Here is a 12,286-nt window from a genome sequence, read left to right as displayed (position 1 = left end):
GAATCATACACAGTTGTGTTTTATTCTTGTCTCAAAAAAAGGAAGCATTCCACTCATCTACCGTTTAAAATACCAATCAAGTTTCAGGGTAGGGGAAAAGAAGAACTACAAATCCTTTGAAATGACACAAAATTATATAATTTTGGTTAGAATATAAAATTGTTTAAGATTGGGCTTAGAATTCTTCTTCTGAATAACTTACCTCTTTCTCCCTTTCATAGTCTTCTTTGTCAAATTCTTCGTCTTCATTTTGTGTCTGCAGGGCCACACTGCCAAAGTCTAGTGACATGGTCCTTCTGCAGGAACAAAAAGATGCTTAGTTTTTAAACAGCCCACAAAAACTACTGCAAAGCAAACTACATAAGAGATGCCATACACAAAAAGACAGGTGCAGCCGGGGAGAAGCTATATGTAACTCGTGCGTGACAAGTGATCAGTATCCCAAATATCAATATAAAGAGAGTCCTTAAAATTAAATCATGATTCGCAGAAAATAGGTATTATAACAGAAACTCATAAAAAGACGAAAAAATGCCAAAAGCTAATAAACCTGTGACTAGACCTTTCTTGTGGTCTGGAAAGCATAACTCAAAACAGTAAGATTTTTGTCCACAGACAAAAATAATAATAAACCACAGATATGCCCAAACATAACAATTTTAAGAATACACTCAAAGTTCTTAATTTGATGTATTAAATATGACACAGGTAGGACCCACCACAATTGGTTTCATTCTTTTTTAAATATTCATTTGGCTGTGCTAGCTGTGGCATGTGGGATCTAGTTCCCTGACCAGGGATCGAACCCGAGCCCCCTGCAGCGGGAGCATGGAATCTTAACCACTGGACCACCAGGGAAGTTCTTATTTCATCTTTTGAATATCACCAATACAAATGCCGTGTTTTTCAGAAAGAGAGCCACTATATGCTGTGTTAATGATTGCTACCCAAAAAAACATTTACAACCTGGCAAACTCCACAGAGCACACAACAAAAATGTGTTAAATGTCCTGCTCTTAAGCTTGATCAAATCAGGTTCTAGCAAAAAGTACTCAGGAAAAACATGAGTCAAGGATGTGAAGCTATACCACTGTCCAAAAGCAACAGCAAGTGTTCCCTGGAGAATGGTCACTGCTGTGGCAGTAGGAGATGGGTTTTCAAGTCCTTACGGTCAAAAGACGGCTGATGGCTTAAATAATACTTAGGAATCCTGATAGTCCACAGAACCTACCCAGAATTTCAAAGCTCCGAAGAATCCTGACCAAAAAGCAGGCAGGCGTCATCAATTACACGGCCTAATACTGCCCTCTATTCAGTCCACTCGTGTGTGTGCCAGTGAAATGCACTTTGATGTGAGCCTGGGCCACAGCTCATGGACTGCACTTTTCAGCCTCTAAACTGTCATTAAATTGAAAGTGAAATGAGAAGCAGAGACTGGCAATCCAAACACATTTTACCATGAAGAACTTAGCTCCTGCATGTTAACAGTTGAGGACTAAGATCACAAACTTCTTTGTAAGCCATGTAAGCTACTTTTATGTAGCTCTACAGCAAAAGCGATTCCACTTCATCAGATTAAAGGTGCCCTTGATTGTATAACACAGTTTCATTTGTACTGCTAAGAAAAAGATGTGGCCAATTAAATTATGACAAATCATTAATTTTAAAATGAGGTCCAACTTTGCAGATGTTAAAATATGCAAAGAAGGGAACTCCCTGGCAGTCCAGGGGTGAGGACTCAGTGCTTTCACTGCTGTGACCCAGGTTCAGTTCCTGGTCAAGGAACTAAGATTCTGTCAGCCGTGGGGAGCAGCCTTTAAGAAAAACATGAAAAGAAAATGTGCACATTAGAATAGATGAAATATGATTTTACACATGAACACAAATACAAATTTCAATGCTGATAATTCCCATAAGTCAAATTTTGTTTGTTTTTCAAGGACTGAATTGTGTTTCTTGGCCAAGCTCTAATTTGTGGTTCACCTTCTTTACTCCTCTCTTCTCTGGTCCCTACAACCACCACATTCATTTCAACTTTAGGAATTCAAACTCCTCATGTCAACAAACCCTTCCAGCCTCTGCTTCTTAGACTAGACCTGCTCCAGTGCCAGAGCAACATGGAGGAAGGGACACGCACCCCTCTTCACTGAGAGGGAAAACAGACACTTGGGGAATCTCAACCTTGTCTCTACTCAGCGGCTACAAGAACCCTCTGTATACCAGCAGAAGATGGAGACCTGAATGTGGGGACGAGGCTAGAGTGTAGCTGAAGTGGTAAGGGGAAAACACGCACCCAAGCTCGTGTCTCTAGGGACTTTACTTCAGGTGAACATCAAGTTCACTAAAGACAGTAGAAATATTATAGATAACAGATAATGAAATATTATAGATAATAGATAATGAAAGTACAACCCCCTTTAAATCCTGGCACCTTAAAAGAAATGTAGTTAAGCTGGACCTTAAAGACTGAATTGTCCAGACAGATATAATCTTTCCTGCTTCTAATTTTTATATTTTCCACCTTTTCCTGAACTTTATACTTAAACCCAGAATACAAAATTTGGATTAACTTCTCTTTTATTAGGTAAAAGGAGAGAGGGTTTTGTTTTGGGGTGATTTTTACCCTTCACTAACCTGCCATCAACTCCTGTTGAACACTGAAAAAGAACATTGAGATTTACAAAAGCCTGTTGCTAAATATAGCTATTAAAAAAAAAAAACAAAAAACTACTTTTTCTCGAATAGTTAATAGATAACAGTGACTTCTACAAGGTATTTCCAAGTGAAGAAAATGTAAAAGACACAACTGTCTTTTTTTGAATGGTGTTTTAAATCCAAACCATATCATAAAGAAGAACTTTTTGAAACTATCTGAAAGAATAAAATCTCTCTCCACTGGGGAAGAAAAGGTACAAATTAGCTTTCCTTCTGAAAAGTGCAAACTGTCAGAGACCATAAGAAACTGTTTTAGGCATAAAAGTATATTTGATAAACTTACTTTGGCATTGAAAAAAAATGACTAAAAAGATAATTAGTGTTTTAATTAAAATGTAAAATAAAAGCTAATGTGTTTCTTCTGCATATTAATCATATACTAATTACCTCTACCAGAAGCTTTAATATTCAGAACAATAAAAGAAGTTGCTTTAAAAAAAACCAGCAAGATAATAAATTCAGAAGCCATAGAGAGGAAAAACTTGACAGAAACTTAACCAGAAAAAAAAAATTGTATGTAGCAAAAACAATCATTAGCAAGTCAAATATGTTTATATATATATATATAAAGATAAAATAATAATGAGAAAAATACTTGCAAAATGTAAGACAAAGTACCAAAATACAATTCTCACAAAGAAATTAGAAAGAGGACTTCCCTGGTGGTACAGTGGATAAGGATCTGCCTGCCAGTGCAGGGCCATGGGTTCAATTCCTGCTCCAGGAAGATCCCACAGGCTGCCAAGCAACTACATCCATGTGCCACAACTGAAGCCTGTGCTCTGCAACAAAAGGAGCCCCCACAATGAGAGAAAGCCCATGCACAGCAACGGAGACCCAGCACAGACAAAAAAGAAATCAAACAACTCAGACTAAAATGGACAACTGATGAAACATGGTATTCAACCACTACTGGAAAACTTCGATTACACCTAGTGGAGGCTATTTTATAGGAAATAGGCATCCTCATCAACTGTTGATGAAAGTGTGAATTGGGGACACCATCTTGAAAACTATCGATATATCAAAAAGAGCATTTGCCCTAGCAAAAGTACTTCTGAATAAATTTGGCAACAGTGTGTCACTAATAAAAATAATGAAGGATTTCTCTATACTTTGATCATTAAAAAAAATCAAGATGCAGAGTAAGTGTACAGTACTTTTTTTTTTAGTAGCAAGGTGGTTAATACTTTCTTCTTAAATAACTTCTTTTCTGAACCTATTACCAAGACTGTTCTGTCATATGTCCCACTTAGTACTCATTTGGTTGTCCCTGGTTGTTTTCTTTTCCCTCCTTGCAATGACAAAGATCAATGGATGTTTAATTGCATGAAATATTAAAAAGCAAAAGTAGCATTGTTTTTGCCTCATCTTATAGGCACTCTAAAGGCAGAATTATTAAAATCTATCTCCCACACACTTTACACAAGTGAGGCACCCAACCAATACTTATTTTTGTTTTACAAGTAACTTTTTGTACTATTTTTTTTTACTTTTATTCGAATATAGTTGCTAAAAAGCAGACACATTATTGTGCCAACAAACGTCCATCTACTCAAAGCTATGGTTTTTCCAGTACTCATGTATGGATGTGAGAGTTGGACTATAAAGAAAGCTGAGCACCGAAGAATTGATGCTTTTGAACTGTGGTGCTGGAGAAGACTCTTGAGAGTCCCTTGGACTGCAAAGAGATCCAACCAGTCCATCCTAAAGGAAATCAGTCTGAATATTCTTTGGAAGGACTGTTGCTGAAGCTATAACTCCACTACCATGGCTACCTGATGTGAAGAACTGACCCACTGGAAAAGACCCTGATGCTGGGAAAGATTAAAGGTAGGAGGAGAAGGGGACAACAGAGGATGAGGTGGTTGGATGGCATCACCAACTCGATGGACATGAGTTTGAGTAGGCTCTGGGAGTTGGTGATGGACTGGGAAGCCTGGTGTGCTGCAGTCCATGGGGTCACAAAGAGTTGGACATGACTGAGCAACTGAACTGACTGAACTACAGTGTTAAATCAGTGAATGAGATATATCTCCCTTTTTTTTTTCCTTCCCATTTAGGTCACCACAGAGCACTCAGTAGCCTTTCCTGTACTATTCAATAGGTTCTCATTAGTTATCTATTTTATACATAGTATCAATAATGTACATATGTCAAGTCTGAATCTCCCAATTCATCCCACCCACCCCCCTTTTCCTCTTGGTATCGATAGGTTTTTTCTCTAAATCTGTGTCTCTACTTTGGCTTTGTAAATAAGATCAATTATACCAATTTTTTTCAGATTCCATATTTATGCACTAATAAAGGAGTACATCAAGGCTGTATATTGTCACCCTGCTTATTTAACTTATATGCAGAGTACATCATGAGAAATGCTGGGTTGGATGAAGCACAAGCTGGAATCAAGATTGCTGGGAGGAATATCAATAACCACAGATATGCAGATGACACCACCCTTATGGCAGAAAGTGAAGAGGAACTCAAAAGCCTCTTGATGAAAGTGAAAGAGGAGAGTGAAAAACTTGGCTTAAAGCTCAACATTCAGAAAACGAAGATCATGGCATCTGGTCCCATCACTTCATGGGAAATAGATGGGGAAATAGTGGGAACAATGTCAGACTTTATTTTTGGGGGCTCCAAAATCACTGCAGATGATGATTGCATCCATGAAATTAAAAGACGCTTACTCCTTGGAGGGAAAGCTATGACCAACCTAGATAGCATATTGAAAAGCAGAGACATTACTTTGCCAACAAAGGTCTGTCTAGTCAAGGCTATGGTTTTTCCAGTGGTCATGCATGGATGTGAGAGTTGGACTGTGAAGAAAGCTGAGCGCCGAAGAATTGATGCTTTTGAACTGTGGTGTTGGAAAAGACTCTCGAGAGTCCCTTGGACTGCAAGGAGATCCAACCAGTCCATTCTAAAGGAGATCAGTCCTGGGTGTTCTTTGGAAGTACTGATGCTGAAGCTGAAACTCCAAAACTTTGGCCACCTCATGTGAAGAGTTGACTCATTGGAAAAGACTCTGATGCTGGGAGGGATTGGGGGCAGGAAGAGAAGGGGACGACAGAGGATGAGATGGATGGATGGCATCACCGACCCAATGGACGTGAGTTTGAGTGAACTCCGGGAGTTGGTGATGGACAGGGAGGCCTGGCGTGCTGCAATTCATGGGGTCGCAAAGAGTCGGACACGACTAAGCGACTGAACTGAAATGAACTGTAACGATATTTGCTTTTCTCTTTCTGACTTACTTCACTCTCTATGACAGTCTCTAGGTCCATACAATGGAGAAGGCAATGGCAACCCATTCCAGTACTCTTGCCTGGAAAATCCCATGGGCAGAGGAGCCTGGTAGTCTGTAGTCCATGGGGTCGCTAAGAGTCGGACACGACTGAGTGACTTCCCTTTCACTTTTCAGTTTCATGCATTGGAGAAAGAAATGGCAACCCACTCCAGTGTTCTTGCCTGGAGAATCCCAGGGATGGGGGAGCCTGGTGGGCTGCCATCTATGGGATTGCACAGAGTCAGACACGACTGAAGCAACTTAGCAGTAGCAGCAGCAGCAGCAGCAGGTCCATACAACCAGTATTTGTTGAATGAACATTGCTCTATACAGATTCATTTTTCAATAAAAATTTTACCAGGTTTTTGTCTGCCAGATGCCAGATGTATCTAAAACATCACACCAGCCATGGGAAGCTCACAGTCTCTTAGGGAAACAATGATACAAATAATTATAATAATGCTGCTGTTGCTGTTTAGTCCCTAAGTCACTATGGACTCTTTGCAGCCCCATGACTGTAACCCACCAGGATCCTCTGTCCATAATTTCCCAGGCAAGAACACAGGAATGGGTTGCCATTTCCTTCTCCTGGGAATTATGATACCTTATCAAGACTGCATATTGTCACCCTGCTTATTTAACTTATATGCAGAGTACATCATGAGAAACACTGGGCTGGAAGAAGCACAAGCTGGAATCAAGATTGCTGGGAGGAATATCAATAACTTCAGATATGTAGATGACACCACCCTTATGGCAGAAAGTGAAGAGGAACTAAAAAGCCTCTTGATGAAAGTGAAAGAGGAGAGCAAAAAAGCTGGCTTAAAGCTCAACATTCAGAAAACTAAGATTATGGCATCTGGTCCCATCACTTCATGGGAAATTGATGGAGAAACACTGGAAACAGTGTCAGACTTTATTTTTGGGGCTCCAAAATCACTGCAGATGGTGATTGCAGCCATGAAATTAAAGATGCTTACTCTTTGGAAGAAAAGTTATGACCAACCTAGATAGCATACAGAAAAGCAGACGTTACTTTGCCGACAAAGGTCTATCTAGTCAAGGCTAAGGTTTTTCCAGTGGTCATGTATGGATGTGAGAGTTGGACTGTGAAGAAAGCTGAGCACCGAAGAATTGATGCTTTTGAACTGTGGTGTTGGAGAAGACTCTTGAGAGTCCCTTGGACTGCAAGGAGATCCAACCAGTCCATTCTAAAGGAGATCAGTCCTGGGTGTTCTTTGGAAGTACTGATGCTGAAGCTGAAACTCCAAAACTTTGGCCACCTCATGTGAAGAGTTGACTCACTGGAAAAGACCCTGATGCTGGGAGGGATTGGAGGCAGGAGGAGAAGGGGACGACAGAGGATGAGATGGCTGGATGGCATCACCGACTCGATGGACATGAGTTTGGGTAAACTCCAGGAGTTGGTGATGGACAGGGAGGCCTGGCGTGTTGCGATTCATGGGGTTGAAAAGTGTCGGACATGACTGAGCGACTGAACTGAACTGATAACAAATCCTGTAATAGAGAAAGTACACAGCACAAAATAACTATGCCTAAGAAGAAAAGAAGGCTGAAAAAAGTTTCATAGAAAGAAAAGCTTTAGATTAGAAATAGATCTTAAAGGACACAGCATGGCTGTATGTGGTTTAGAAAGAGGGTACTTATTCAAACAACCTGGGGCTAGGTTTTGGCTCACCTGCTTATCAGCTGTGCAAACTTGCACAACTGGTTCCATTCTTCATTAATAAAATAGGGTTTTATTTAATAAAAGCTGTACTATTTCAAAGATTGGTTATGAGGATCCACAAGATTTGTGTATGTAAAGTGCCCTATAGTGTGTGTCAATCAATACATTTTAGTTTTGTTTTTTATATAACATGTTACTGACGAATACAACTCTGCCAGCTACAAAAGATGTTAAACAAATGGACAGCATTCAGTATATCTGAGAAAAGGTGAGTGTGCCCTGTGTGTGAAACCCTACTTCAAATAATGCAACTTTTTCTGTGATAAAAATAACACTTTCTTCAAGATGCCCCCCCAATCCTGTTCCTTCATGAATTTAGTCACTCTGACACTTTATGTCTTTATTTCTTGTACTTTTCTTATGGTTTCAATTTCAACTCATTTAGTTGAGTGCATTCACATGTAGGAAGTGCATATACATTGTCTCTCATTGTGAAGGATATGGCAAAATTCAGATTAAATCAGACTCAGTTCATGGCTGTAAGACAGAAAAGGCTAAGTGCCACAAAGGTGGTTTTTAAGTGCCCTGCTGCTGCTAAGTCGCTTCAGTCGTGTCCAACTCTGTGCGACCCCATAGACGGCAGCCCACCAGGCTCCCCCGTCCCTGGGATTCTCCAGGCAAGAACACTGAGTAGGTTGCCATTTCCTTCTTCAATGCATGAAAGTGAAAAGTGAAGTCGCTCAGTCGTGTCTGACTCTTAGCGACCCCATGGACTGCAGCCTATCAGGCTCCTCCATCCATGGGATTTTCCAGGCAAGAGTACTGGAGTGGGGTGCCATCGCCTTCTCCGTTTAAGTGCCCTAGTGGGTAGAAAATGCTGCTGCTGCTGCTAAGTCGCTTCAGTCGTGTCCGACTCTGTGCGACCCCATAGAAGGCAGCCCACCAGGCTCCCCCATCCCTGGGATTCTCCAGGCAAGAATTCTGGAGTGGGTTGCCATTTCCTCCTCCAATGCATGAAAGTGAAAAGTGAAAAGTCAAAGTGAAGTTGCTCAGTCGTGTCCGACTTGTAGCGACCCCATGGACTGCAGCCTACCCAGGTTCCTCCATCCATGGGATTTTCCAGGCAAGAGTACAGGAGTGGGGTGCCATAATGCTACTTACTTGCTTATATGTTAGCTTCAAGAATGGAAACAGCCAGAGAACATTAGTCTGTTTCAGACTTGCAACATACTAAGGCTTAGGAGGCCTGTTTTATTCATTCAGCAATTACTTGCAAGCACTGTTCAAGATTACAAAGTTTATCAGGACTTGATGTAAGAACAGAAAACAGACATAAAGGCTAATGACAATAACCTGTGACCAGTACTAAGGTCAACAGCTTAAACAAATACATTCAGGGTGCCCAGAGGATGCTGCGAGTAGGGACCCACAGGCTGAACGAAGAATAAGCCAAGTCCTTACCAAGGAACTCCGTTTGGCTTCAACTATGGCACAACAAACAGTTACCGCGAGACCGAAGGACCACGGAGCTCAGGATGCCTGGGGCTGCTGGCTTGGGCTTCCAGGTCACCTGCACTCGGTCAACACACGTGTACAGAGCACCCACTGTGAGCCAGGCACAGCGCCGGGTAACCACGGCGGGGGCCCCCAGGGCAGGGTCTCGGGGTTACCCTAGCAGTCTGGAGGAGGCGAGGATGCTTCCCAAACGTCATTCCTAAATAGGAACTTGAGATCTGGCTAACACTTCAAAGCCAAAGGCGGAGCCCCGACACCCGCAAACAATTCACCACACCGGGATTTGGGGAGGGAGGAGATCAGTCCTCCGGGAAGCCTCAACCAGGATCCCAAGGACCCCGCACCTCCTCCTATCCCAGCCCCAAACCCAGCCAAGAAGCGAAACTCACCGGAAGCCACGGATGCTGTCACAGCGGTGACACTCAAGCTCCCGAGGAACACCACCTTCTAGGAAATACTTCTCCCGGGCTCTAACCCACTAGCGTCTTCCTACTCACAACCGAGCCCACTGAGCCCCGAGCCCATTGAGGAGCAGCCGCTTCCTTCAATTGCAGTCTAGACGCGGGCCTAGTGGGCGGGGTTATGCCGGCTCGGGGCGAGGCATAGAAGCGGAAGTCTCCGCCTTTTTCAAGCTAGATTGAGAAGTCCGCCCGCAGTTGCAAATATTACACGACTGTTTAAAAGCGGGCGCCAGAGGTGGCGGGAAGCTCCTCCTGTGTATTTATTGGTGGATTCCTGAGCCAATTACGAAAGTGTTGACTCTAGAGAGGGCGGGCTTATCAGTTACTTAGAGACGCCCAAGCACCTTGCCTTCATCGGCGCGGAGGAACTGGTCTCGCCCCAACTCCTTGCCCCTCACTTCACCATCTGGTGCAGTGTCTCGCGCCCACTACGCTCCCCACGCCTGAATTCCAGTAGCAACAGAATCCCTCACTTTCCCCAACCTTAGAGATTTTCGCATTTACCCGATTCTCTAAGGTGATGGGTGCCTGCTTCCCCATCACCTTAACAGCCTGAATCTTCTTGCTTACTAGGTCCCGCCTTGTTTGAATGTGTGTTTCTTTACTGATGAAATGACATATTTTCCACGTTTATTTACTACCTGAATTTCCTCGAGTGTGAATGTTCTTGTCACTTAATATTGTTCTTCAGTCGCCAAGTCATGTCTGACTCTGCAGCATGCCAGGTATCCCTGTTAACCTGTTCTGTTATTTATTTAATTGGAGGCTAATTACTTTACAGTATTGTAGTGGTTTTGCCATAAATTGACATGAATCATCCATGGGTGTACATGTGTTCCCCATCCTGAACCCCCCCTCCCACCTCCCTCCCCATCCCATCCCTCAGGGTCATCCCAGTGGACCAGCCCTGAGCACCCTGTCTCATCCATGGAACCTGGACTGGTGATCTATTCACATATGGTAATATACATGTTTCAATGCTATTCTCTCCAATCATCCCACCCTCTCCTTCTCCCACAGAGTCCAAAAGTCTGTTCTTTACATCTGTGTCTCTTTTGCTGTCTCCCATATAGGGTCATTGTTACCATCTTTCTAAATTCCATATATATGCGTTAATATACTGTACTGGTGTTTTTCTTTCTGACTTCACTCTGTATAATAGGCTCCAGTTTCATCCACCTCATTAGAACTGATTCAAATGCATTCTTTTTAATAGCTGAGTAATATTCCATTGTGTATATATACCACAGCTTTCTTATACATTCGTCTGCCTATGGACATCTAGGTTGCTTCCATGCCCTAGCTATTGTAAACAGTGCTGTGATGAACATTAGGGTACACGTGTCTCTTTCAATTCTTAACCTGTTCTTTTAAGACCGTGCAGCCCAGTGTGCAGTAAAGCTCTCTACTGTGTCTAACCTCCTGGGGGTAAATGGTTCCAGTGAATTATCAAGGAGGGAGCTCTTAGCAGCAGATTCACACATCCTTTTTAACCCTTTCCCATATGTATTAGTATGAAGTAAAAGGACTGTTAAAAGTTGCTCATAACCTGACTAGCTGCCTCTTGCTACCTCCACCATCCTACCCCTGATGCCTATACTGACCCCTGTAACCCAAGCATAAGGGTCTGGCACATAATAGGTACTTAATCCATAGCAACAGGTGAGTGAAATCTCTGGCCAGGCTGCCCCTGATTCCCAGAGTGGTATTGTTTTGCTTATTTCTTTCACCTCCACGGAGTTGCCCACTTCCCCCACTACTCAGTCTTCAAGATAGAGGAGTACCTCCTCTGAAGTCTTTCATGACACACGCCTCCCTTCCTCGGTAGAAATGATCTTTCTCCACTCTGCACACAGTGTACATCTCTTACTATAATCCCTACTATCTACTATAGTCAGTTGCTATGTGATTGTCTCACTAAGTCCAACAACATCTAAAGGCACTACTTTGCTTTGTGGCCCCTGGTAGGCAATCAAAATAAATTTGATTAATGAGTAAATGAATGAACAAATAAAATGAAGTCTTTTTGTTTCAGAAAAAGCAAATAAAAGGCATTCAGGTAAATGGCAGTTGTTGAAATCTGAGCCAAGGTGTATAAGAACTAGGCTTTATGGGCTTTCCACGTCTCACCACAGTCCATCAGCAAGGTGCTTGTAATGTCCCAAGTTAAGGGTTAAGATGAAATGTTACAGCAAGAGTGCTAAGTGATCCCTATCCATAAATAGCTATTTCTTAGATGGAAGGGAAAAAAAAAACATGTTAAGGGAGACGAAGCACATGAAGGGACAGTGTTTATTATCTCTTACATAGTGCTTTACACATTGATAACTTCTTTTACAGACACTAACTCATTTTTCCTCACAACAATCCTGTGAGGGGCTAGTACAGGTTTTAGGACACTGTTCCACAGTAGAAGAAACTGACCAAAAAAATAATAATAATTAAGTGACTTGTTCAAGGTTACACAGTTCATGTGCAACAGAGACAGAATTTGAATCCAACTCCTTTATCCCGAAATCCAGATCTCATCACTATATATAAAAGTGAAACTTACACACTTAAAAGACAAAAGATGAAAAAGAATGCCAGAGCTCCTTGCCTCTAAAAATGGATTTG

The 12,286-nt window shown here is 42.1% G+C and overlaps 1 protein-coding gene across 10 annotated transcripts in view; it reads right to left on the bottom strand.

Annotated features, from left to right (window-relative positions):
• CEP152 (centrosomal protein 152) overlaps positions 1-9,889 on the bottom strand; it is a 113,106-nt gene extending 103,217 nt beyond the window's left edge. For 6 of the 10 annotated variants that reach the window (XM_055538033.1, XM_055538025.1, XM_055538027.1 and 3 more), the window contains exons 1-2: positions 9,599-9,889; positions 203-296 (exon numbers count right to left, since the gene is read on the bottom strand). In XM_055538033.1, the coding sequence (XP_055394008.1) occupies positions 203-289 (87 nt within the window). In that variant the 5' untranslated portion in view covers positions 290-296; positions 9,599-9,889. The remainder of the gene's footprint in view (positions 1-202; positions 297-9,598) is intronic. The other 4 variants (XM_055538028.1, XM_055538026.1, XM_055538034.1 and 1 more) reach the window with 1 other exon arrangement.
• Between the last annotated feature and the right edge of the window lie 2,397 nt (positions 9,890-12,286).

The sequence above is a fragment of the Bubalus kerabau genome, chromosome 10 (genome assembly GCF_029407905.1).
Source record: "Bubalus kerabau isolate K-KA32 ecotype Philippines breed swamp buffalo chromosome 10, PCC_UOA_SB_1v2, whole genome shotgun sequence".
NCBI lineage: Eukaryota > Metazoa > Chordata > Mammalia > Artiodactyla > Bovidae > Bubalus > Bubalus kerabau.
This window is presented reverse-complemented; position numbering and strand designations above follow the sequence as displayed.